This window comes from Halichoerus grypus, chromosome 13 (genome assembly GCF_964656455.1).
Source record: "Halichoerus grypus chromosome 13, mHalGry1.hap1.1, whole genome shotgun sequence".
Classification (NCBI taxonomy): domain Eukaryota; kingdom Metazoa; phylum Chordata; class Mammalia; order Carnivora; family Phocidae; genus Halichoerus; species Halichoerus grypus.
Genome location: NC_135724.1, coordinates 78,020,744 through 78,047,874, shown reverse-complemented (window position 1 = coordinate 78,047,874; position 27,131 = coordinate 78,020,744). Strand labels below are relative to the sequence as shown.

General features: G+C 51.7%; 1 protein-coding gene across 4 annotated transcripts in view; it reads left to right on the top strand.

The window, feature by feature from the left end:
• Window positions 1-496: 496 nt before the first annotated feature.
• SSH1 (slingshot protein phosphatase 1) overlaps window positions 497-27,131 on the top strand; it is a 59,054-nt gene continuing 32,419 nt past the window's right edge. The window contains exons 1-3 of one of the 4 annotated variants that reach the window (XM_036085968.2): window positions 497-698; window positions 5,650-5,690; window positions 26,158-26,261. In XM_036085968.2, coding sequence (XP_035941861.1) covers window positions 630-698; window positions 5,650-5,690; window positions 26,158-26,261 — 214 coding nt within the window. In that variant the 5' untranslated portion in view covers window positions 497-629. Of the gene's footprint in view, window positions 699-5,565; window positions 5,691-25,850; window positions 25,996-26,157; window positions 26,262-27,131 lie in introns of those variants that run through there. The other 3 variants (XM_036085960.2, XM_078060857.1, XM_036085964.2) reach the window with 3 other exon arrangements.

Here is a 27,131-nt window from a genome sequence, read left to right as displayed (position 1 = left end):
TGATTCACTCCTGTAAAATCCCTGAGGACAGGCCCGTTCTATCTGGCGCACTATCGACTATTCCGTGCCTGACACATAGTAGGTGCTCAATATTTCACAAATGAATTAATGAATGAATTTCGGCAGACTGCCGGTCCGGGTTTCTATTCCCTGGCCCCTGCGCCGCCCTGCCTGCGCAGTCTCCGGGCCCCGGTTTCCCCGCCCGCGCCTCCGGCAAGCCTCCCGGGGCCGACGTGCCCGCGGTAGCGCGCGGCCCCGGTCCCCAGGCCCGAGGGGCCGGGCGCGCGGGCGGGGGCGTGCGTGCTGGGCGCGCGGGGGACGTGCCGGGCCGGCCGGGGCCTCCAGCCGCCGCTCCGGGCTCCCGCGCCGCGCACGCGCACGCGCACGCGCACGCGCGCCGCCCCGCGCCCCGCCCCCCCAGGGCTCCGGGCCCGGCGCGCGCCGGCGCGGGAGGCGGGGGGCGGGGGCGGCGGACGCCGAGGGGGAGGGGCGGGCCCGGCCCGGCTCGGCCCGGCCGCCCGCGCGCGGCTGCTGGAGCGCCCCGGGCCCGGCCCGGGCGGCGGCGGCGGCGGCGGCAGCGGAGGCTCTAGCCTGAGGCCTCGACGGCGCCGTCGCGCCGCGCCGCAGCCATGGCCCTGGTGACCCTGCAGCGCTCGCCCACGCCCAGCGCCGCCTCCTCCTCGGCCAGCAACAGCGAGGTGAGCCCCGGGCCCGCGGCCCCGGCCCGGCCGAGCAGCCGCCGCTCCAGGCCTGGGCCGCGAGTGCGGGGCGGAGGGCGCCGGGCCTGCAGGGGAGGGGCCCCGCCGTGCCACCGTGCCTGGGGTTACCGTGCGGGAGACCGCGAGTGTCACCCCGCAGCTGTGACCTCTGTGTGGGAGTGACTTTCAGCGAGACTGTATTGCGGCTGTGACCTCTGGCTGGGGGTGGCTGTGCATGAACTGTGTTTGTGAATGATCCCCGTCCGGGGGTGACAGTGTGGGAGACTGGATGTGCCGCGGGGACTCCTAATTGGTGACTGTGGGAGGTGCTGGTTCTGAGATCTGTGGCCCTGGGGCTGGTCCAGGCCCTTTCCCCGTGTGCCTGGCTGTGTATGTGAGTCTGTGCGTGACTGTGGGGCCTGTCTCCTGGGAATTGTGCCCGCCTGATGCTGTGACAGAGACCCCCCCCTCCCCCCCGCGGTGCCCTTGTGAATGTTTGAGATTGTTTCCCGGACGGCATGCCCCTGGAGGTCTGCCCCTTGGTGTGAGTGGCTGTCCTGTGGGGTGCCGTTTCACTGTGTGACAGTGACTGAGTGAGCTCAGGGCGCTCTGTGACAGGGTGTCTTGTCTTTGTGTGAGTCTGGATGTTTCCTTTTTGTAATATCCTTCGGGACTGCATGTTTGTGTTTATCTGGCTGTGTGGCCGGGGCCGATTCTGGGGTTTCTGTGGTTGCACGGGTACATTCTGGGGGTTAAAGCGCATCGCTGCACCCTGCGGGTTTCTGTGTGTCTGCGTGCCATCAGGCCTGTGTTGGCCGGCTCCTTCTTGCTCTGGGGTAGACTGGGGAATGGGTCCTCTGAGTCTGCAGTTGGCCTGGGCTGCACTAGGCTGGGGCCTCAGGCAGCTGCAGGGCTGACCCTCTCGTCCCCCACTCTCCCACCTTCTCTTGGAGAACCGTTTATGGCCTCTGGTCTCCACTGCTCTCCATGGCCAGGCTGAGAGTTGGCCTGAAGACAGAGCGGCTGGAGGAGGAGATTGGGAACTGTTTAGAGAAGGGAGAGAAGGCTGGAGGAGGGGCCATGCAGGCCCAGGAAGTGGCCTCCGCAGCATCTAAGCAATTCTAGCCCCTTCTCTGTAGGGGAAGTCGACTGAAAGCGCTGAAAGGTTTGTGTGAGAGAAGAGGAACTGGTTTTGGTGTAGCAGCCCTGTTCGTCCTGCGGGCCCCTGGCCTGTTTCACAAGGAGCAGCTGAAACATTTTCAGAGTGGCTGTCAGGGTGAACCCCCACAGCCCCCTCCTCTCCTGGAGAGGCCCTTAATGAGTTACCTTGTCTGAGGACAGGATTCTCCTCGTCCTTCCTCTGCAAGTCGAGTGCAGGGAAAAGAACCCTGGTGGCCAGTTGCCTGCAGCTGAGACCTGAGGCTGCAGTGGCTTCTTTCCTCCCCACCCAGACATCTGTTCTCCTCCATCATTGTGATTACCGCCGTCTTGCAGTCTACAGAGTGCTTCCTTGCACTGCATCTCATACTCCCTTCTCAAAAGCTGTGAAGTGGGGGCGCCTGGGTGGCTCAGTCATTAAGCGTCTGCCTTCGGCTCAGGTCATGACCCCAGGGTCCTGGGATCGAGCCCCGCATCGGGCTCCCTGCTCTGCGGGAAGCCTGCTTCTCCCTCTCCCACTCCCCCTGCTTGTGTTCCCTCTCTCGCTCGCTCTCTCTCTCTCTCTGTCAAATAAATAAAATCTTCAAAAAAACAAAACAAAACTGTGAAGTGGGGGAAGGGTTCGACTTCGGTAAGGGCTTATATAGAGGGGCTCTCAGCCTCGGTGTCGGATTCTAAACCCCATGTTCCCTACATAGCTTACATCTGATCTATTCCTTCTGAGACACATTTTTAAAATTTTATGTTATCTTTTAGCTGAGATATAATCCACATATCATCCACTCACCATTTCATCGTGTATGATTCAGCGGCTTTTGGTATATTCACACGGTTGCGCAACCGTCCCCACGATCTGGTGCCAGAAATCTTCATCACTCCGAAAAAGAAACTGCATGCCTCTTAGCCACCACCTGCAGCCCCCCTCTCCGCACCCCCACCCTGCTCTCACCAAACTCTAGGTTCCCACTGATCTGCTTGCTGTCCCCATGGATTTTCCCGTACTGGACATTTCATATGACCAGAATCCTACAATATGTGACCTTTTGTGTCTGGTTTCTGCCACTTAGCATGATGTCTACAGGGTTCATCCATGTCGTAGCACAGATCAGTACTTCATTCCTTTTTTTTTTTTTTTTAAGATTTTATTTATTTATTTGACAGAGAGAGACACAGCAAGAGAGGGAACACAAGCAGGGGGAGTGGGAGAGGGAGAAGCAGGCTTCCCACTGAGCAGAGAGCCTGATGCGGGACTCCATACAGGACCCTGGGATCATGACCTGAGCCGAAGGCAGACGCTTAATGACAGCCACCCAGGTGCCCCATTACTTCATTCTTTTTTATTGCCAAATAATATTCTATTGTATGGGTGTATCACACGTTGTTGGACATTTGGGTCATCTCTGTGAGACACATTTCAAATTATTATATAGAGCATTACTTTTACCAAGTGCCAGTGACCCAGTAAACATGAGAATAAAACTCAAGCCACCTTTTTTTCCCCAAAGATTTTATTTATTTGAAAGAGAGCACAAGCAGGGGGAGCAGGAGAAGCAGACTCCCCACTGAACAGAGACCGACATGGGGCTCGATCCCAGGACCCCGGGATCATGACCCGAGCCGAAGGGAAACGCTTCACCAACTGAGCCACCCAGGCGCCCCTAAGCCCCCTTTTTTTTGGCCGTTAGTCGATCAGCAGCATTAATTGCCCAGTGAACTAGCCGAGGTTGGGACGTTCCTTGGAAGGCGGGGCTTCCTTCCAGGTGCGGTGAGGCAGGAAGAAGCAAGACGGTATGGAGAGAGCAGGCACGTGCATGTGAACTCAGGAGACGGGGGTCTGGGCGGCTGTGCCTCTGGTCTGACCTTCCTCGGGCCTCAGGTCATGCGAAAGGGCTGGCTTCCCTCCTACGTGTGTTCTTGGGCATGTATAGCTTTCTTCCCCGGAATAACTGACGGCACGTTGCCTCCATTTCATTCCTGGGAATCCTGGAGAATGACCAGGAATTAAATGTCTTTGAGGTCCGTACCCCTAAATCACTTCCTCACGCCTCGAAATGCACCTCTTCTGAGTCAGAGACTCAGCAGAGCTGTTTCCTGACTCAGCCCGTTGAGCGTGGGAACAGAGGGAGATGAGCCTGACCAGCAAAGCATCTCTCCTCTCTTAATTTTTTTCCCCTGCCCTCACCCCCATCTTTAATTATCTCATTTATGTCACTTTACTGTTCATCTTATCTCATTCCTTTGTGACAACAAGCAGAAGGCCCCACAGCAGATAAATCAATAACTTTCAGGAATGGATTGGAACATTGTTATTTTTGACAAACATTCAAGGTGACTCATTTTTATGGGCAGATCTCCAGTCTCTCTGTTGGGGTAGGGGGGCGTGGTGGGTTGGGGTCGGATCAGGGTTTCTCAGCCTTGGCACTGCCAGTATTGGGGTCAGAAAATTCGCTGTCGTGCTGGGTTGTCTTGTGCATTGTGGCGTATTTAGAGTCACTCGGTGGTCCTCCACCCTCTAGATGCCAGTAGCATCCTCTCAAAAAAGGCTCCCCCTATTGAGAAAAATCATCCCCAGTTGAGGACCATTGTGTTAGACCCAGCATTCTCCTCGAAGTGTGTGTGGTTGTGTGAGTTGTTTATGCTTCGCTCTGGGACGGAAGCTCATGGTCCTGTGGTCAGCGCAGCCTCGCCTGATGTGTTCCGTGTCTCCTTTGCCCGTGGGGTAGAGAGCGTGAGAAAACTAAATGACCGGCCACCAGTGTCCGGCTCTGCACGATACTGTACAGAGAGTATTTTCATACTGTTCAGGGGCCCCGGGGCTCTCTGGCGTACCCCTCCTTCTTAGTTGAAACTGCCCCCTTTTCCCATCACCGCTGGCTCCTGCCTGGTCTCTGTCCTCATTCAGCCTTGCATCTCTCCCAGGGATCACTGCTTTCCAGGTTTCTCTTTCCTCTTCAATGGGCTCCTCTGTGGAACATAAAAAACATGCCAGGTCCCAGTGGTGCAGAGTTGTTTGGGCCCGGGGGGGTGGGAGGGGGATGTTTTCTTATTTCAGGTTTCTCATTGAAAGCAAAAGAAAAATTTTGCAATCGGAATTTAAGTCCCAGTTACTTTTAGATTCTAACCCTTTTGGCCTTTAAACTTTTAGAAAATATTAAATGTCAGTTTCTTTCGCTTATATAAATAAACCAATAGCCTAGAAAGTTTTATATTAAACATTTAAGCCTTTTTGAGAACCACCAAGAGCTTTTGAGACCCACAGACAGACTGGCTGCTCCTGACCCCCTTCCATTGTGAAAGATTTGCCTGGAATGGTTTTTCTTTTTTCTTTTCTTTTCTTTCTTTTTTTTTTGTTAAACCCATGTGCTGGGTCTGAAAATGGTGTTGATCACTCAGCTATTGCCTGGCTTGAAGGAGGAAATCGATTCCTCTTAGAACGTTGTGCCCCCCCCACTCCCCTTAAAAAACAGGGTGAGATCCAAAACAACCCTGGAAAGTTGAGAAGAGCATGTTGAGGAGCAGTGCCAGGTAGGAGTGTCCAGTCAACAGGAATCAATGCACGACACTGTGGAAGGAATGTGAATAAATGCTGGGAAATCTGAAAAGTCCCTCCATGGAAATTTCTCGGAGGGACAGCGGAGCAGGGTTGCCGAGGAAAGGGTGCGACCGTGTGGACGCAGCCAGGTTTCCTGGACATCTGTATCTTTTTCAGACATCAGAGCAGAAAACGTGAGACATGTGTCTGAGGCTCGTTGCTGGTGGCGTCTGGTGTGACATTCTCTTTCTTTCTCTGTAGTTGGAGGCTGGCAGCGATGAAGAGCGGAAGGTAAACCTCAGGTAAGCAGACTCCGTTTTCATTCCTTAGTCTTTCTTCCAAGCGGGTTGCCATACTCTTGTTCCTTTCCAGAAGGGAGAACCCACGGAAGAGAATACACCAGTGTGTTCAGTTAGAGCTGTGAAAATTATGCCGCAAGCACATACAGAGATGGTGCTTTCACATTTGTGAATGTGTTTAACCATAAAGAGCTTTCATAACGTTGTATAACATTTTGAAAAGGAGGAAGATCGTTGCCAGAATTCCACCACCCTCCTTGCTTTGCCACTTTGAAGATCGTTAGGTACTTCCTTCCAGATTTTACCTTTTGTAAAAAAAAAAATGCTCTTTGTCGTATGCTCTCGCTTTTCCATCCTGCTTTTGGTAAGGTGTTCCTTCTGAGATGAGCACGTTGCTGACTGGAAACAGACATCCCACCCCCTGAGTTTAATTCAAGGTGGGTTTTTTTGTGCTTGTGAGAAATCTCTTGGGACGCTCTGTTAAAAAAAATTCCTCAGGCTGTAGTCCTCAGCTGTTGTATTCACTAGTAGACCCCAAAGGCATTTTTATTTTTCTTTGCCAAAAATAAAGGCCTTCTTTTGGGTATTTTGTTTGCAGAAGATTTAGCACTGCCTTATATAATGTATTCTTATTACATAACGTATTGTACCCTAAGGCGCCAGTCTTAAACTCAGACTCTTAGAATCTAAAAAAGTAAATAGAGTTTCAAGGATATTGTTCTTTGGGGGGGAAAAAATCTGTTTCATCTTGTGAGGAAGAGGAACACCAATTGGGAAAGGGAATGTGTGTTCAGAAACTGGGGCCCACCATTCATTACCCAGAGCAGGATGTTCTCTGGTTAAACTCACGTGTATTTGAAGGTTCTGGATCTTTGAGTGAAAGGAGGGAAGATACTCCCTTTTATTGTGGCATACATTATTTCTAAAGATTATACGTGTAGGGAAATAATAGCCTGCGGAAATCAGAGGTCTTATTTCAGTGGCTGGGTCCTCATTTTAACGTTACCTTTGGGGACGATGATGGATTTACCCTGTCACCTGGGGTGTTGGGTTGCCCGGGGTCTGGGTCAGGGCTCGAAGGCTGGTATCAGCCCGACTCCCAAGTGGGGGCAGTCGTGGGCCGTGTTGTAGAGCAGACTCTTCCGTGCTTGGCTCTCTGGGTGGAGGCAAGAAGGGGACGAAGTGGAAGTCTGCTCTTTGGAGGAAATGCTGACTGAAGGGTTTGCTGACCGCAGTGGAGGCCCTGAGAGGAGGCTTCCCTTAGGGACGGGGCCTTAGTTCTCTGCCTGTGTCTGCAGGTGCATCTCCTACCCCAAGCCTCCCTCCGGCACTCCCCTGGAGTGGAAGTTTCTTCCATCCCTGAGCTCTCCCCTCACAGGGCTCGTGCCCAGGAGACAGTATTTAGCTCTCTCACTTAGATTGTCTTTGGGGCAAAGAACTATTTTTTTTTTTTTTTTCAAATTGCCCTTAATTAACTGACAGCATAGTGTTTGGAATTATTTCAGTTAATAACTCACAAATAGCAGTGACGTGAAAATGTGAGTGCCCTGGCGGCCAATAAAAGGCCCCTTTCCCTGCACGATTGGGAGCTGGAGAGGACCTCACAAAGGGAAGGGAAGTCAGCTCTGTGTATTGCCATATTTACTCCTCTCAACCGCGCTAGGAGGGGGTCTCTCCCAGTTCACAGAGGAGGAACCTGAGGCCCAAGGTTGCACGTGGCAGGTACTAAATTTGAAGCGAGGTCTCTGTTGCCTCCAGCACCTGAGTTTGTCATGGGACCCCCACCATTCTGGAGACCGGTGCCAGGAGCAGGACCGAGAAGCCCCGCTGACTTGGGGTGGTGCCCCCTGGATGTGTGTTGACCACGGGAATCCCTCGTCACTGTGCCCAGCAGGGGCCCCCCCTCCCCCATGCCCTTGTGAGTACTGGGAGACCCTGGCCTGGAGCCGGGGACCTGGGCTCTGAGCTTGTCCTCTTGGGTTCCCTTCTCAGTCCCTCTTCCCCCCACCTTGACATTGACCCCCCATTTTTAGGCAGATGACACCATCTGCTTTCCAACCCTTGTAGCCACACGGGAGAAATTCTGGTGTTCTGGTTTAAGCTTTGACTGCAGCTCATTCACGTCCATGTGTTGATTTGCATTTTCAAGCCTTTGCTTTCAAGCCTTTGCTGTAGTAGTGGAATAGCCCCGTTGTGTTTGTTTGCCTGGGGGAGAGGGGATTTCTCTGGGCTAGCAGGATATTGCTCTCGCCTCCTCTCTCTGCCTACCCTTCATCGAAAGCTTTCATCTTTCGGGAGTTCTCTTTGACTCAGCCATGGCCAGGAAATGGCTGAATCACATGGGCGGGTCTTCTGGGTCTCCACTGCTCCTCTTCCCCACTTTCCCCTGGTGGCACCATCATTCATGTCCTTATCCCTCCCCTGTCCTGTGTCAGGCTGTCGTCATCCCATCCACCCCTCCCCCCCACTCAGATTTTCGTCCCCACCGTGAGATGGACACGGTCTCGAAGTACCCCTGTGCCTCTTGCTCTGGTCCCGTCTTGCCTGCTCTCCACCTTCCCCCCCCGCCCCACACTCTTGCACGTGCTGTGTTTCAGTCCCACTCCCTGGCCAGGCTCTTTCTTGAAGCCAGTTCCATTTCCTGCTGGGCCAGCTCAGTGGTCCCGCCCTCAGACATCTGTGACTTCCCTCTCTTTGGCAGGTAGCTCTTAGCTTGTCTCTGTGGGCCAGGTACCACACCTGCCCTACATGGCAGGTGCACGTGCTTTTGTCTCATCCCTCACCGTTGGGGGTGCTTCCCTTAGGGATGGGGCCTTAGTTCTCTGCCTGTGCATGACATTTCAACGGTTGAAATATGTTAACTTCGTTCTGGCCCTGCGGTATATTGCATACCCGTATGACAAAGAGCAAGGTGCAGAGGAGACAGTGTGGGGTTTGGAGCCAGGCAGACCTAGATTCAGAATCTGGCTCCTACCCTAGCGGCTGAGCTCCTTTGCCTCTGTGCCTTTCTGCACTTCTGTGGGACTCTGTCGTTCCATCTGTAAAACAGAAACAACTAGGACCTTTCAGGGTCGTGGAGTAGCTGGGGTGGGGCTCCTCACACGGAGCCAGGCTCATGACAGGCTGGAAGAACCATCGCGACGTTTGGTCCTGATAAGATGTTCGTATTAGTGTCAGTTCACAGCCCAGACTTAGAGAGTTGGACTTCCTGCGGGTGCGGTGTCCACTCTATCATGCTGGGCCCCTGGGAGGGCCACCACCGGGGATGCTCTGTGACCTGGAGCAGCCCCGTCCTTTTCCCGGCTGCATCCCTGTGACATGCAAATAGGAAGGCACACACTGCCGAGTCAGTGTTGTGATTCAGACAGTTTCTCAGAAGCCCTTAGCATGATCGCCTCATGCCCAGAACGAAGCTGACTGATGCAGAGCCACGGAGATCTCGTTCTCTGTGTCCTGTCCCCTGCCCTCCGCGTGTGCAGACTGCCGCCAGGCTCCAGCAGTCCCCTTCTGGAAGCTGTGCTGCTCAGACTGTGGGAATTGGTGAGCAGATGGCTTTGCTGGCCGTGGCTCCTGGCTCCCTCGCCATCCTGGGAGCTGCCCCAGTCTGGCATGAGACGTCCGCGCTTGTGTGCCAGGCAGGGCCCCGGGGAGAGAATCTGGTTGTGTTGTTTCCAGAGGGTGGATCGGGAGTGAATGTTTTTTGTTGTTGTTGTTTCCATCCAGAGTTTCCAAGTCAAGCGTATGAAAATGTTCATTAGAGTTCTTTTAATTTTTTTTCGTGCCTACCCAAGCAAACATTGGGGCCAAGGCAGCAGGACTTTGTCTTCTGTTTTATGTGGTGTCCCTGGTAAACGATGACCTCCCTTGCACCTCTGCCTTTCCCTCCATGCTCCCTCCGCCTTTGGATCTTGACCTAGAATTCCCCAGAGGCCCCCACTCTCCTGATAACCATCTGGAGTGTGGTTGTGCCTTCCCTCCCTCCCCCACAGCAGCAGGTTGGACTGGGGGGCGGGCATGTCCTTGCTCCCCATGTCCTCGCTTCCCCGTCTCCAGCACCCTGTCTTTTATGCCTGTCCACCCTTGGGGTTCCTCTCTGCCTTTCTCAATGGTTTCTTAGCCTGGACTTTCTTGTCCTTGTGGATACTCCGTCCAGTGAAGTCCTGCCAAGGGGCGTCAAGCATCCTGTGCATCCCAGTTCTGCAGCAGGTCACCGTATCCGTTAGCAGTCGCTGTGTAACAAGTTAGTCCAGACCTGGCAGTCCAAAACAGTTCCTGGTCATCGCCTCACAGTTGGGAATCTGGACATGGTCTAGCTGGGTCCTCTGCTTGGGTTCTCACGTGGGTGTAGTCAAGGTTTCGGCCAGGGCTGGGGTCGCATCTGAGCTTCAGGTTCTCGTCCAAGCTTACGTGGTTCTTGGCAGAATTCCTTTTCTTGCAGCTTTGGAGGTCATGGTGGCTTGCTTCTTCAAGGCCAACAGGAGGATCTGCTGCTGTGGAATCTTGTAAGGGAATGCCATCACAGGAGTGACCATCCCATCACCTTTACCATACAGTGTCACCTGAAGGGGGCAACTGTCCCATCCCATTAGCTGGTTCCACCACATTCAGGATAGAGGCTCACCCAGGGCACCTGTAACAGGGGCTGGGATCTTGGGCCTTCTCTGAATTCTGCCCACTGGTCTCAGCCTGTGGGTACATTATGTAAAGGTGATGCCGACTGAGAGATGTTCTCAGGGTCCTCAAGGGAAGAGGTCAGGAGCACCAGTGAGCCCGCAGGCTTTGACCCTCATGCCAGTGAATGCCACATTCTTTCCGCTCAGCGCCCACACGCTTGTTCCCACTTTCAGGCTTGGCATCTCTTGGATTCACCCCCACTTTGAATATTTTGTCCTCTGAAATACCACCTGCATTGACCCTTGCATCTCCCTCCGTGAGCTTTGGCTTTAGGGCACAGGCCTGGGTTTGGCTCCCACCTCTGTCATCTGTCACCTCATTAGGCAGCGGGCCAGACCTTATACAGCTTGTGGGGTTGTTGTCAGAATTAAATACCATAACGCCACGAACCTTTTCACTGTAGTAAACACTGAACAAATGCCCTTTGCCTGTACCTCCTTCAGGGGCCAGCTTCTGTAGTGATTCATGGCTCTTCCTTTTCCTTCCCACGTGCACTTTTCTCTCCTTCGTATTTCCTTGGGACTCACTTTGTTGTATATTTACTTACGTACATAAACGTTCCCCTATTAGCAGAGCTGGCTGCCTAATTTGTGGAGCCCAGTACAGAATGAAAGTTGTGGAGGCCTTTTTTAAAAAAATGATTAAGAATTTCAAGGTGGTGATAGCAGAGCTAACCAAGCTTGAGGCCCTCCTGAGCCCGGGGCCTGAGCGACAGGACAGGGCCTTCCTGGCTTCAGCCGTCACAGCGCCTGGCACACACTGGATGGGCCACTGAGGTGTCATAGAGTGACTTGACTGTGTTCTTTTTCATGTGGAGGAACTCGAGGTGCTCTTGGATGACATACAGGATGCTAAGGACAGAGAGTCTTCCTGCCATTTCCCCCTGCAGTTTGGCAACATGGGCGCTGTTAGGGCATTCGCGGCACCCCTCTGTCCTGACCTGTCTGCTCATGAGCCATTCATTCAGCAGATACTTACTGGGCACCTACTCTGTGCCAACCACTGTTCTGTGAGCTGGGAATCTAACAGTGAACAAGACAAATCTCTGGCCTCATGGCCAACATTCTGTTGGGGGAGACGAGGCAGTAAGGACGATAAACAAGAACGTTAATAGCGTGTTAGTAAGTGCTAAGGAGAGAAAGTGAAGCAGGGACAGAGGATCGGGAAGGGAGCCTCCAAACATGCTCCACTCTGTGAGTTGCCAAATGTGAGTTATTTCATTTAACCTACGTAGACCTCCTGTGAGGAAGGCACCATTTTGTCCTGTGGATTGGAAGAGTGAGTCTTGGAGACGTTAGCCGGCCTGACTTCATGCAGTATAAAGTGATAGAGGCAAGACCCTCAGGCTCCATGTCTCTCTGCCTTCAAAACCTGTCCTCACCCCCCAAATTCAAGAGCCGTCTCTACTAGCCCTCCTGCCAATGGTTCAGAGCTCTCACCAGGAGGCAGAGAGGAAGGAGTCCACCCGGAAGAACCGCCATCTTTGCAGCCATTCTTCCTGCTTGGAGCCTAGCAGTCCCCCCGTGAGCTGTGTGCTTTAGCAGGACCCCCCTTTAGCGGGACCCCCGGCGCCCCCAAGCCCCGCTGAGAGTGAGAATTGTCATGTGTCCCCCTTCCCGGGCAGTCACTGGGCAGAGCCCCTGGGGAATGACAGTACCAGCTCCTGTTTACTGCAGGTGCAGGCGCTGGCTTTGGAACCTTGCTCACAGGACCTTGTCGTGTCATCACCATGAGCCTCCAGGTGACTGCTAGCCCCAACGTAGGAAACTGCAGTTTGAAAAGGCCCAGAGGCCAGGGCCAGGTTTTGAGTGCAGGTCGCAGTGGCTCGGAAACCCGTGTCCCCTCCTTTCTGCTCCGTCCAGTCCCTCACAGGAGACATGCAATTTTGTGTTCAGCGCATCCTTTCCTGACCTCATCCCCCCAGCTTTAAAGGCAGTAGCTTCCCACTGGCCCTCAGTTTTCAACATTGGGGTACACAGACTTCTAAAATTCTGGGGCCATTGTGCTGTCCTGCTGGTCCGTTCAGTGTAACTCAGGTGTTATTCCTGGTGTGTTGGGACATTTGATTTTCAAATCAGAATTTGCCTTCAGGGCAGGTTAAGTGCTTTGTTGTTGTTAGAAAAACTCCTAGAGTGGGGACAAATGAGGACAGAGGAAAAGAGTTAATTTGATTCTGTTGGAACTTAATTAAACTTCTTATTAATGTTAATTTGAAATGAATTTTGCTCAGAGTCTAGTAGGTTTCATTAAGCTTTCGAAATACCAGTACTTAGACTTCAAAAGAATGCCACGGGGCCCTGGTCTCCTTCTTCCCAGGTACTGAGTGCACCGGGGGAGCTCGTCGGTACACCGGCAGTGCTCAGGCCAGGTCTTCCCTCGTGGTTGACGCTGGTACCAGCAGTCGCCCTTATGGTGAGTGGAACAAACCTGTGAGAGGGAGTCAGTAAAGCTAGGTTCTGTCCTGAGAGGTGTTGTCTGCTGCGCAACCTTAGGCAGGTCACTAGACGTATCTGGGCCTCCGCCTACTCCTTTGTAAAGAGACTAGATTAGATTATGGCCCCCAGATCTGAGATTGAGAGTCCTCAGACCCACCCGTCTTGTCCTGTGTTGCACTGACTTGTCATCCTTCGCTGTAGATTTGTAACAGACGGCCCAGACTTTCTCCTTCGTTCCAGCACTGAGGTCAAGGTCATACATTTGTGGGGAGTCTAGCCAAGTCAGGGTTGTGGTCTGACCCTGACACGGAGAACACTAGCGTGGCCTCTGAGAGGAAGTGGACGCTTTGCTTGGACCCACCCTCTCCTCAGCAGAACCCTGGGCCAGCCACCCTTCGCTCTTCAGGAGAGGGCTGGAAAGAAAGGAGTCCGGCCTTCAGAAGTCGCTTTTGGCGCACCTTGTGCTGTGGTCAGAGCTCTGGATTTGGACCGCTTATTAGAAAATTCCTCAGACTAGGAGAACATCCAAAACAAGTCGTTCTGCTTCAAGGAAGGCTGCAGTAAGAAAACAGGATTAATCAAAATAGGATTAATCAGAGTCCGGAGGAGCCATTTTCAAGGCATGCGAGTGATTGGGCTGGGGTGGGGGTGTGATCCCGAGGCCCACTTTGGGGCGGGGTCAGTACTGTGACACGTGGGAGGTGGCGCGCCAATGGGGAAGCCAGCTGGCCGGCCCGCTGTGCCCCCGGAAGCTGGGAGATGGCCGGCTGCCACGTAAATTACAGAGGTCCCTCAGGCAGGCCTGTGCCTGGCCTCCAGGTCAGGGTACGGGCCCTGCCACCCAGCTGCCTGCCCTCCCTGAAACCGAGGAAAAGTTCTTCTCCCTCTCAGAGCCCTTGGGAGGCTTAGGGAGAGTTTCACTGCATGGGCACAGAGTCCTTGCTGATACCACTAGACACATGGTAGCTGTTATTTTCATTGATGGTAGTGACTGCCAGCCCTCCAGCTGCCCATCCCTACCTTCCCTCCATAGATTCCCAGTTTCACCACAAAAGACCAGAGGTCAACCCAGTGGAATCCGAGAGGAGAAACAGCCAACGCGTGACCTATTTCCCTCCCAAGTTCTGCTGAACCTTGTACCAGACCTTTATCCGGGAAGCATCATGTCTTGCGGGCCTTTATTTTTACAGAATTTTTTTTTTAATTGCTACTTTTGAAGTTATTTTTAAGAAGACTTTGTTTGAAAGAAAGCGATTGTTGTTCAGTGTTAGGAAACGTCTGATGCTCTCGCTGCTGGGGGCCACCCTGCACCGGGGAAGTAACCCCCGGTCAGGTCTTGGCACGTGGCTTGGCAAGAGTTCTCAAGGTGTGTTTCCCCAAATGTGGGCCCAGTTGAAATTCCCACAAGGGAGGGATGTGGTCTTGAGAGAGCCAGGCGGCTGCCACCTCTGGATATCACTTGTCATTTCCCACATGTCCGGGCCGGCCCGCTCTGTGTCTGGTCGGTAGCAGGTGGAGGTTTGGGAGTGGCTCCTTAGGTCTGGGGCTGAGGCCAGTGAACCATGCAGCAAGAGGGCTCCCCAAGGGGCCTGTTCTCTGGGCCCTGGGCACCCCTGTGCTGACCCCACCATGTGGGGTGGGAGGGAGAAGTGTCTCTTGTGAGGCAGCCTGGTGATGGAGGCAGTTTTTGAGTTACTTGCTTTATTTATCAATTCAACCAATATATATTTAGTGCGTATATATTAGGCTCTATGCTGAATGCTGGGGGTTCTTTGTTAAATAAAATAAAAGAGTCCTTACCCACCGCAGGCAATGTGGGTATGCTGTGTCTACCATAGCTTTGTCCAGAGGGGATCTGAAACACCGTATAAAATTCAGAGAAAACAATATAGTTTAAAATTAATGAGAAAAGCAGGACATAGGGAAAGTAGGGGAAAATAAGATGAAGCCAGGAGAAGATTTGTATGTGGAATGCACAGCATAACATTGGTACAGTTACCAGAGTGTGGCTACAGATCTGACTTTGAGCTTCCTAGTAGGCAAAGCAAAGAGAGAAACAAGATCAGTTGCTTGATTCATGATATTCCTTAAAATACCACCAGGTTCGGTTCATTCCTCTGAAGAACCCTTCCTGATGGGCACCTGTGGGTGTTCCCAAGATGGCCCCGTGTGGTGGGCGGGTAAACAGGGTGTTTTAGGTTTAGCCCTGAGGGCCACAGAGGGAGCTGATGTTACGGCCCGTCCCACCCATTAACCTGGGTATTTGTGGTCTGGAGAGGTGAGGTCAGCGGCAGGACTTGGTGCCAAAGCAGCTGACCGCCCCAAACATTGAAAACAGGATGCTGAGTCACATCCTGCAGGCCTGGAGCGTCCTGACTTCATGTGCCCTTCACAATGGGAGGCTCGCACAGGCAGGTTGGCCTCCCGCCGTTTCAGAAGTGTGGTCTCAAGCAGGAAAATGCTAAAATTAGGTTTTACGTGGGTCAGGGCTTTGTGTGCATGAGGCCCCCGAATTCTGGATGCACAAAGACCAGGAGGAACTGGGAGAGCAGGGTTTCCCATCATTCTCTGCTGCCTCACACGAAGCAAGACTGCCTCCATCCTGGAAAATGGGAAAAGGGTCCCGAGGCAGGTAGAGATCTCCATTGGTGAGGGTATAAAAGTCTCCAAAAGATGGAAGAGAAAGGCCGTGAAGTATGGCAGTGGCAATGACCGATCAAGTAGTCTTTTTTTTTTTTTTTTTTGCCTTTTTTTGCCATTAAAGTAGTCTTAAAAGCTTTTATCACCTGTCAGTAAAGAAAAATTACAAGTAGTGTTTTCCCCACATCCAATTAAGTGGAAATTTTCCAAATAGTTTTTTAAATTTGGAAACAATATAAAACTTAATGGGAAAGTTCTACACAAAGACCTTTTTTCTGAACCGTTTGAGAGTAAAGTTGCCAGCCTGGTGCCCATCACCCTTTGCATATAGGCAACGGCCTCCTACAAAGCAGACCTTGGATCCTCGACCCTGACACATTACCACCATCCCACCCTCAGAGCCCAATCAAGGTCTGCCCTTTGACTCAGTAACCTCCTCTGTAACGGCAGGGTCCAGTTCAGGATTCCATGTGGCTTGTAGGTGTCTTGCCTGAGTCTCCTTCATTCTAGCACATGGCCTCCGTCTTTCTTTGACTGTTGTGGATGGGACACTTTTGCAGGGGATAGGCCTGTCCTATGCAGGGAATGGACTTTCCCTGGGTTTAGGTTCACGTGGTGGTCCCTGGAGATTAGATTTAGGTGGGGGTCTCCCTGGCAGGCACAGCCCAGGAACCTTACTATGCACTTTGCCTCGCATCCCGCCAGGGGGCACGCGATTTCGGTTTGTCCCATTCCTGGTGCTGTTCACTTTGGGTACTCAGGTGAGTTTTGTGTGGCTCCTTTACTATATGGTTCTTCTTTTCCCCTTTATCATTAAAAAGTATTTCGTGGGGGCAATACTTGGAAATTATGTTAATCCCATCCCTTGTCAACTTGTCTGTTTATTTATATCTGTACAGACTCCTGTTTGTCTGTTTTATTCCATGGTTTATAATCCACTGGTTGTATTATTGACTTCAAAGTCCCCGACTTGGCCACTGGGGTCACGTTCAAGCTGTCTTCTGTGACCCTTGACCTGTCCCTGTCATCCTTCAGCACTGCCTTGCTTTCTGATGCCAGGTGTTCCAGGCCTCATCTTGTACTTTCTCTGCCCCATATCTGGAATCAGTCATTTGTCCAAGGTGCCCTGCTTCCTTTAGTGGAGAATGGAATTTACAAGGTGTGTTTATTACTAAGAGGGTGTTTCCCTCCTTGCGCCCTCTCAGGGGGCAGAATTAGGGAATATGTTTATTTATGTGCACACACACACACACACACACACCCACACCCCTGCATCTCTAGTTATCTATTTAAATAGTTTTGGGAACCGTGAGTTCAGACTGATACCTTCGTCTCTGATCCAACATCTCACAGTTCATTCTCGTTTTCTCTCTCCGTATTTGTGACTCCCTTCCCTGACCATCAGAAACCTGGCTCCAGATTGTCCCTAAAACATTTGCTCGTTTGATCGGTCTCCCTGGCTGTCACCAGCCTCCCATCTCTGCAGCCACCTCTCCTCTGCATAGACGCCTTCCCAGCCCTGCTCACCACACCCCTCCCCAACTCAGATGCCTGCCTGGCTCGATCCGCCAAATGGTCTTGGGCCTGAATGTTGGAGAAGTCAGCATTATCGGTGCTGTTTTCCTGAGGTGTCCATTCAGCAGAGATCCAGTGCATCAGAGTCCTCCTCCTGGTTGCCTGGCCTGGCTCTTCCACTTCTTGGCCCTGTGAACACAGGCAAGCAGCTCAACCTCTCTGAGCCTCAGTTTCCCTCAAAGATAGACACTGAGGATTAGGTTAGTTAATATGTATAAATTGCTTAGCATGACATTCAACAAGGATGTTCATTATTAGCATTACATTCATTGAGTGCACACTGCCTTTTGGGCCCTCGGGGATCCAGAGATGGAGAAGTCATAGGCCTAGCTGTCGAGATGCTCAAGGTGACGTGGAAAACTTAGTGGTTGTGTTGTTCGATGCCCTTGGCTGCCAAGAGGGCCTGCCCACCAGGTGACTCTTTGTCCACTTAGAGCCTTTATGTGCTGAGTCTTAGGTGTCCAGTGCATCCTGTGGGTGGTGAGCACCCCATGTTCCAGGTGCTTAGAGATTCCCATGGTGAGTTAGTCATGCAGTGCTTTGAAACTGAAGAGGAGGCCAGCCCGGTGAGTTTGTCGGTGAGTATTAGAGTCTACTGAATGCCAGGTAAGGAAGGAGCTTTAGAAAATTACGTGTGTCCTGGCCTTCGAGTCCCACTGTGAAGTTCAGATACACTGGCGTGAGGATAACTTCACCATAAGTTTCAGTAAGTATGTCTGGGAACACAGCTTGGGAACCAGGGGCCTTAGGTTCCTATCGCTTCCTAAGTATCTGACCTTGGACAAGTGACTTAACCTCTAAGCCTCAGCTTCCTTAACCTGCAAGAAGAGAGAAGGTGCTAAGAGATGTTGAAAGGGCAAGCCACGGCTGGCTGCTGGCGTGGCGAGGGAGGGCTTCCCGGAGAAGGCGTGAACACTGACTGGCAGGTGGGCACGCGGTGGGGAGGCAGACAGGAGAGAGAGAAGGCAGCGAACTGAGGCCAGGGTAGAAGAGTCGATGAGGATGACCGCACAGAGAAAACAGAGACCTTGTGGAGAATGGGAGGAACCATGTACAAGGTCATATGAGGAAGGTTTTTATTATAAATCACTTTTTCTGATTGTTTTATGAGCTCCTTTAGGTCAGAGAGTGTCAGATGAGTGAAATTGAGGTCAGCAACATATAACGGCTAATTGTAGCTACCATAGAAAGCTAGCAGAAGCAGGTTGGATTCTACAGATAATGTGGCATCGTTGAAAGTTCTGGAGCCAAGAAAGATGTAACAAGAGCTGTGGTTAGGATCTGTGCAGTGGATTGGAGGCGAGAGGTCCGGGCCCTGGTTCTCCATAGACAGAGAGCTCTTGAAGCTGAGCTGCCTTTCACCATAGCTGCTAGCCACATGCGGCTCATTCAACTTGAATTTAATTAGAATTAATAAAATGGCAAATTCAGTTGATCGGTCACATTTACCACACTGTCAGTGTTCGCGAGGTGCCTGTGGCTAGTGGCTCCCCGCTTGGACAGTGCAGGTAGAGAGCACGTCCACTGTCTTGCAGGAACATTCTGAGTGCCCAGCATAGGGCCAGGTGTGCAGTGGGGCCCAGGGGATGATGTGGCATGGCTCGTCACGGGGACAAGGGGGCCAGAACTGGATGGGGACTGAGGAACTGGGGAGGAAAGGACCTCAGGAAAGGCTAGGACTCAGTGGCCAGTGAATGTGGATGGGGCTGCATACCAGAAAGAAAGGGCGAAGGACCTGGGACGGTTGAGATCATCTGTCCTTGGAATTTTTGCGTTGTTTCAAAAACATTTCCTCCGTGCGCCTGTTATTTCTGGCTGGCGACGTTGTCTTTGCTGCCACTGCATTTCCAGCACAATGCAGCCTTTGTGTCATCTGCCCTCCTCAGGGGGCTTACACGTGTACAGAGGAAGATAGCACTAGCTCAAGCTTCCACAGGCGGGGGGCCTGAGGGCTCTTGCCGGGGTGGTGCCTGAAGGAACCATCCGAAGGTTTGGAGAGCCAACTCCAGGCACATCATTTGCAGTCTTTTCCTCTACAGGGTGGGGGAAAATCCTGCTGCTGTGAACTTGCTGGCATATTCCTGGTAGGAGCTGCTCGCTCCTACCCGTTGATATGAAGGAGAATGTCTCTTACTGTCTGAAATACTTTTGGACATTCCTTCTCTCTGAGAAAAGCCTACGCCTCCTAGCCAAACAATACATGCCCCAGCAGCAGAGACATTTGTACTGAGCCCTGCCAGCATTTCTTGCCTGTGACCCCGTTCCCGCAGTAGAACGCCTGCAGAGCTGGAATTTCCCTCTCCTCAGCATTCTGTGTGTAGGGGAGCACCGGGGGGAGCTCTCGCTGGGAGGTGTATCAGGTGAGTTACTTGTATTCTTAATGCTCTGAAAGATGGTGTTTGGGACGAGGCCCTGCCGAGCTGCACTGTGAAGCACAAAGCAAAAAAGAACAGGGCCTTGGCACAACTCTGGGGTCTTGGTGACTCTTGACCAGGAGTTCAAAGTGAGGGAAGGACGTGAGGGAGAGCCAATAGTAAGTCTCCGATCTTTCCGCCTTCGCAAACTTCACTTTGCCAGGAATGGGGTCTGAATCCATCCAGACCATCACCAGTAGGGGTTTTGAGATCTGTATCCGTCCAGCTTTGCCCGCCGCCCCGAAGCCATGGGGCAGGCCATCGTGCCCTCTGACCCAGGCGTCCTGCCGCGGGACGCCGAACGTGGAGCTTCTCAGTGCAGCTCTGTCGCTTCGTAGACACGTGGCCGCAAACAAGTCATCCCTCTTCTCTGTCTTGACCCCTTCGTCAGAAGCATGAAATTGTAAGAATTAAGTGAAAAAACGGAGGGGCAAGCTCTCTAAAAACTGTAGGGCACCATTCAGGAGGAAGGTATCATTAACATGTATTTATTTAAAACAACACTCATTGAGTGCCATTGGTGTACTAAGCATTCAGGGGCTGAGACCTGACGTTGACAGGTTGATGGCTCAACTTGAGGCCCAAGGTTTGGTTCTTAACTTTGCGCATTCCGAAACTTCAGTTTATTAGCACACCAGGGGATGGTCAAGTTCTGAGAAACCAACTTATGCTAACCAAACTTACAAGGAACTGACTTGTAAACCAGAATAGACATTTATGAATTCACAGTGGAGTCTTTTACAGCAGAGACCAGGTCTTCCTCTGTTTGTCATGGGGTATTTGTCTAACATGATCTTCCTACTCTCCTGCTCCCTACTCCCCTCCTCTGCTTTCACTGATCCTGTGAGGCCCAGCTTGGTGGCATTTCTTCCAGGAAGACTTCCTTGGACCCCCAGGTTGTGCTGGGCGCCCCTCCCGTGTATATGCACATATCCATATGTGCATGCATCCGCAGCAGCCTGTAGATCCCTCTAGTGCGGAACCTGCCGTGTCACATTGCAGTTACTGCCCTGCGTCCATCCGACCCCCTGGAATGTAATGTCGCTCCAAGGCAGGAGGCGTGTCTGGCTTATTTCTGTATTCCCAGGACTTAGCACTGACCAGGCACAACAAATACTTGTTCATCTAAATGGAAGTAACGGAAACTCCTCTTGGGAGCCTTCACCGGCACCCACCTTTTCTGTGGTGACAACTTTACATTCGTTCCTTTTTTTTTTTTTTTCCTAGAATTGTCATCGCGCCTGCTAGACAAACCACGGTCCCCTCAGCCATCACTGTGCAGAGCCAAGGGACTCGAGGGTTGATCTCCATGTAGAAGTAGTTCAGTTCGTTTCAGCCAGTCCCCATCAGTTTGGGATTCTTTTCAGAGCCTATGCTTGGGGCTCCGATTCTCTGATTTTGGGTGAGATGTAGCATCAGAAATACTAAAATCATACCATTTAGTAACTTTCTGTTTTCTCTTCTGTAAGATGGCTTGGCCTGCCGGGAAGTTTCATGAAGATCAAGTGCCTGACACTAGCCAGAATGCTCTGTCCACAGCAGAGCCCATCCCAGGGCTGATGTGTCCGTTTTGTTACTGTCATTTCATATCCTCATGCGGGGCTGCCTTTCAAAGGCCAGGACCCTGTGACCAAGAGTGTTTGGTAGAAGATGGGCAGGTACATTTATAGGCTAACCTCTTTGGCTGCTTCCAAGAGTAGAGTAGAACATAAATTAGAACCCAGAAATATGGGTTCCCAGACCACTGCATTTTATTTGTTAAAGCCCAGTGTGCCCCAGAACCCCCAAGGGAGTTGGTTAAAAGACGGGGTGGTCCCTGGGGGCTGCAGGAGTTTGACCGGCTTTCTTCATGTGTCATTTGGACAAAACGCCGCCTCTGCAGAGCTGTGGGAGCTGACACCACGGTGTAGCCTCGCACCTGGCCACGGTCTCTGCCACGCGGCAGGCACTCAGCAAATGACAGCAAATGACAGTGCTGTTGATGAGAAGCCTGCCCTGAAGGCAGCTTCTCCCCCAGCCGGGCCCGTGCTGCCCACAGAACTCTGCCTCCGGAATCCACAGGGACCGGACGGCCATCTCCCACCCCACAACCGTGGTGGAGCCTGTGGGCGGGGTGATGGCGGTGGTCCCCCTGGGCCTCCTGCTTGCCCCCAGGGCTGGTGGGGGAGCTCTGACAGGGAGTCCTGTTTCCCTGACTCATGCCTGCTCTCCCTTCTCGCGATGCCTTCACCTGCTGGGAAGAAGGGCTGCCGAGCGACCGTATTCTGACTTCCCAGTGACATGTGCTTTAGTGAAGCCAAAGCGGCCGCCCTGCAGTTAGCCGCCAGGGCAGGCCGGGGCAGAGGTGACGTCAGGGTAACCTCGGGCTGGTAGGGACGTGGGGCACTCCCGGCCTTATGAAGATGGGCATGGGGCAGAGGGATTTGGGCCCCATCCCAACTTGTAAAGATGTTATTATGTTCCTGGGCAAGCTGTAGTTCCCTCCACTGCAGAATCTTGGTAGTGTGTGCCCCCACTTAATCCTCTTGTGAGGATTAATTTATCCTTCGGAAGCTGGGGGAAGCTTCTAGGCCTCCCCAGGAGTCTCTGCCCGGTGCTCCCTCCTTCAGCAAGGGTTCCAAAAGCCACCAGTTAGATGCGCCCCTCTCCCCTCTTCCGAACACCAGCAGGGCCCCTTTGGGCGCTTATCCCAGTCTACCCTGCAGGGTGGCTAGTCTTGTCCTTGATTGGTTTCACCGGCCCAAGGAAGTGCTGCAGACAGCACCTGCTGGCTCCTGCTGGGCGGGTTTCGGGGTCTCATGCCAGGCCCTCGGGGACCTGGGCCTGCTTTCCCTTTGCAGCCTGCCCTGCCCTTCGTGCCTGTCGCTCTCGAAGCTCCTCCTGTGTGTACACACGTGGGTCCCTCTACCTGGCTTCTCCCCCTCACGCCCCCCCCTTGCCTCCTCAGGCAGCGATTAGCATGACCAAAGAATGTTCAGAAAGCAAAGTGCTTCGACAACATGGGCTAACTGCGGCAGCTGCCGACTGTCACCGGTGGGTGAATGGGTGGCAGTTTGACGGAAATAGGAGTCCTTCAGGCTGTCGATTTCAACCAGAATGGGGTCCTTATTGCTCGGGATCTGTTCCTTGGCGGCCAGCTGTTTTCCCTCACAATGTCATGCTCACCCTGGTGCTTGTTCCCCAGGCCCACAGAAACCCGTAGGAGTGAAGTGATTAGAGGAACTTCAGCTGTTTTGGTCTCTCTGAATGGCCCTCTTTCATCTGGATACGCAGGGACAAGGGCCTTTTTAAACCCAAACATCAGGGGAAGACCAGAGTCCCACAAGAGCCACTCGCGCTCTGGGTGGGACCATCATCCGGGGACGGGGACTCCGGCCCCTTCCTTCCCTTTCTCCGGAGGGAGTGCAGGTCAGGCGCTCGGGGGCAGTTAAAGATGCGAAGCCGGTTGTCATGAACGTGTTTTATTTCACGGACTTCTGCGTCTCCCTTCAGCCAGCTCACAGCTTCCGCTCTTCGGAGGTTTCCAGCCCAAATTAGTACGTATCACCACCCGACCTCTCTGTTCCTACCACGGATCGGTTTCTGGAGGACCCTGGCCGTTTATGCTCTGAGCGCTGGTGTTTTTCGTCTGTCCTCAGTGCCTTGTAGAAAACTCTTAATGCTTGTGTCATCTCCTGAAACGGGCGGTGACCAGTGTCTGAGAACATATTTGTACCGCAGAGATAAAAGCGTTGGGGTGGGGGTGACGGGGGGCGGGGGGAGGTGGCGCAGGGAGGGCCGGGGCTGAACTCGTTTTTTACTCTCCCATCAAGGTTTTTCTTAAAGTGATGGAGGAAAACAGTTGTTTTTATTGGTCTGGGTCTGACCTTTCTGGAACTTCAGTCACAGACTTTTTAGGACAGCATTTTGGGGGAGAAGGCTGGTTTTTCTGTAGCTGGGATGGGTGGTTTGTAGGTCTGTATTTCCTTGCTCCGAGAACCTAGTAAAGTGGGTGTGCCATCCCCAAAATGGATTATTTTTTTTTTTAAGATTTTATTTATTTGGGAGAAAGAATGAGCAGGGCAGGGGAGGAGGGGCAGAGGGAGAGGGAGAAACAGACTTCCCGCTGAGCAGGGAGCCCGCTGCAGGACTCTAGCCCAGGACCCTGGGATCATGACCTGAGTCGAAGGCAGATGCTTAACCCACTGAGCCACCCAGGCTTTCCGCCAAAATGGATTTCTCACAAATCGGGGTACCACGCTTCCCTGTATTAGGAGCCCGGCACAGAGAACCCCATGGAGCCCTGGCAGCGGGAAACGGTGTTCTCATCAGCCACCCAGAGGGTGCGTGAGGCTCAGGGCCTGGAGTGAGCTCAGAGCAGAAGACAGGAAACGGGGTCACAAGGAATATCTGCATTTTGTTTCTGTAAATGCTGTGACTGCCCGTGCTCTCCAGCCTCTTGGCCCCAAGAGTCATCGTATGCGGTCATGCTCGGGCTGCATCTGCTTACTGTCTCTCCAGATGCAGGGCGGTCTCACAGGCCTGGGACGGAGAATGTGCTTTGTGGGCTTCCCAGCAGCTTTAAATCTCGCTCTTTACAGTAAACGCTGGTACCTCATTGCCAGGAGGGCAGCCGCCGTGTTCCAGGGCCCCCATCCACGCGGCCCCTGACTTCATATGTAGATGGGGGACTCTGATTCTTTAGCAGTCACAGGAACACTGAGAAACAACTGGCCTTGTAAGCCATCACGGGATAAAACCAGCCTATTCTTTTGCATTGTTCCACTTTTTTTTTTTCCAAAGGAAATGTAAGGGAAACCAAGGGGAATTTTTGCTCATGATTTCCAAGGCAAAGGTCACCGTTAATGGCTGACTGTTTCCAGAGTGTTCGGGCTTCTGGTCAGTATGGATTTTTTTTTTCCTTTTCCCTTTTTCTTTTTTTGTGGGGGCGGGGAGAGAGGGAGAGAGAGAATCTTAAGCAGGCTCCGTGTCCATTACGGAGCCAACACGGGGCTCGATCTCATGACCCTGAGATCATGACCTGAGCTGAAATCAAGAGTCAGACGTTTAACCGACTGAGCCACCCCAGGCGCCCCTCCGTATTTTTTTTTTTTTTTAAGATTTTATTTTTAAGTAATCTCTACGTCCGGCGTGGGGTTTGAACTCACAACCCTGAGATCAAGAGTCCCAGGCCCACAGTTGGGGATACTAAATGAGGAAAAGCTAAAAGCTGTATGGATGCTAAAGGATTGGTAAGTGAAATCTACAAAACCGTCAATAACTCAAAGGCCCAAGTAAGAGAGGCAGCCCTGAGCCTTATCGTTGGGCATTTGAGCAGAGTCACTATTTTTGGCGTGAGAATTCAACCAGCAGAAGGCACAGATTTTATTGTAGACTTCATATGATACAAGATCACTGTTTTTCTGATTCCAGGAGCCGCTGAGTTCAATGTGGTGAGTTTTCTAGAATTGTGTATTAGACTTAGCTGAGGTTTTTATTCCAGGATTTAGAACATTTAACTACTAACGTTAGACGTCTGGGGAGAAGGTGATCTTGTTTTTTTTATATTTACAGAAAATGTCCCTGTATTTGTCAGGAATCGATTTGCTTCCTGTTAAAACAAACGCACACAAAAAGTGCTGCTTTTTCTTGGAGATTTTCCCTTCAAATCATGTGTGTGTTAATTGGTTGCTCAAGACAGAATTAATGATTTTTACAGTTCCCTTTGTTGTGAACTATGATCTTTCACAAAATTGATAGAAATAAAATGCTTTTCCATTATAACATACAGTACATGTCTTCCCTTATTCTGAAAATCAAATAAAAAATAATCATTTTAAAAAAGTTAATATTTGCTCAGTATAGAAAATTTGGAAGATATACCAAGAAGCAGAAAGAAGATAATCGTAGGTGGTCCAATCCTCCCCCCCCCAAAAAACCACTGTTAATAATTTTAGTGCAATTTATGGGTAATTTGCAGCATTAACAGTATTTTTGAGTAATTGGTAGTAACTAGTAGCTAATACAGTCAGTTTATAGTCTTAATTTCTGTGTAAGCTAAAGACTTTTTTTTGATAGCCAAATCATGAAATGTTTAAAATTTAAATCCTAAGTTCTCAAGTTGTATGTCAAATGTCAATGTTATTGCTGGTTTAAAATAACAAAAACCAAAGGTTCCTTTTGCTGAGAAATTCATTGTGTCAACTGGAGATTCTCTACCACAGCAGTGACACCGGAACCTTGACTAAGCTAAATCACGGGGTCAGTAACCACCGGCTTTTGTTAAGATGCAAATCAGTAGCGAAAGTATAACTTCCTCTTCTTCGTATTCCAATCAAGGGAAGGCACCAAGATCAGTGAAGTTGTCATAGTCAGGGAGTCACAAAGATTCCACAGCGAGAGTGCGAAAAATTCACAAAATTCAGAGTTGCTCTCTGTATCTTTAGGAGACGTGATGCAGGGAGATCCTTTTAGAGTATCCTGCAGGAGGAAGGGCTGTCAGCCTTGCAAGAGCCCCAAGGACTCGGGTGTTCTAGCCGAAGCCTAGTCTGAGTTCATCACACAGACTCCATCAGCAGGCTTGTAGCGAAGGTGCGGGAAGAGTGCAGCGCGAAACGATCAGAATAGCCCTTTCGTCCCGTGTGCATCGTATGTGACATTTGCCTGCACCAAAGCTTTTCCTCTGCTGCGTGTCTTTGCCCATGTTCCTCTCTGAATTCCAGCCTGACTGTGCTTTGGTTTTATCCTTCCCAGCTTAAGTGAGAGCTTTTTCATGGTGAAAGGAGCAGCACTCTTCTTACAGCAGGGAAACAACCCTCAGAGCCAACGAAGCCTTCAGCATCCCCACAAGCATGCAGGTAAATTGAGGTTCTTCCCTGGAAACTTATTTTCTGTGCAATGGGGGAGGCTTCCATTGCTGGTGGTGAACAGGTTGCTGGTTTTCAAGGCCAGAGGAATAGCGGAACACAGGCTCAGCACGCGTCCAGTGCAAAGCAGAAGCTCTTTTCTTGAGCAGGTAAGCCATGCGCCTTTTCCAGGGAGCACCGAGAGCTAGCGCCCTGCGGACTGTGCATGTCCACGCAAGAAATAAGGCAGTCGGCAGCGTTCTGTTTGGATGTGAGGATTTCCCACCCACAGTTTATCAGTTAACTGCAGATTTTAAGTTGTAGTATGACTTTTTTTTTTAACTAATGCACCAGAACCTGTGATAGCCAGACGTTGTCCCCTTGAAAATAACCACCTTGGGATGCCCTATACCTCCTCTGAGGACTCTAGCGTCATTTCTCTGAGCATCTGGAAAGCTCTCATTTGGGGAATTTTTTACGAGTCTTCAGCAGGCATTGGGGTGGGAAATCTTTATGATTCATCAGTGGATTTGGTTTCTGGAAGTAGACTGAAGTGATAAAGTGGGGATCAAACCCAATATTCATTTAGGTCCAATAGCACACAAGTAAGAAATGCCTATATGGTAACAGAGACTGGTTTTCTTAGGTGACTGGACTCTGATACCGAAGGCAGTTTGAAGAGAGGAACCAGAAAACATTGTGTACAAGGGAATCTTTGTAATAGGCCCGTAGCCTCTGCGGGCACTTCTGGGACGGGCTGCGCATTTCTCAGTGCGACCTGCAAAGGCCTCTGACCCTCAGAACAACAAGCAGGTGAAAGCAGCCAGCATTCGGGGCCAGTTTTCTTGTCCCTGTGATCGTTTTGTCTCTCACCTCAAGTCC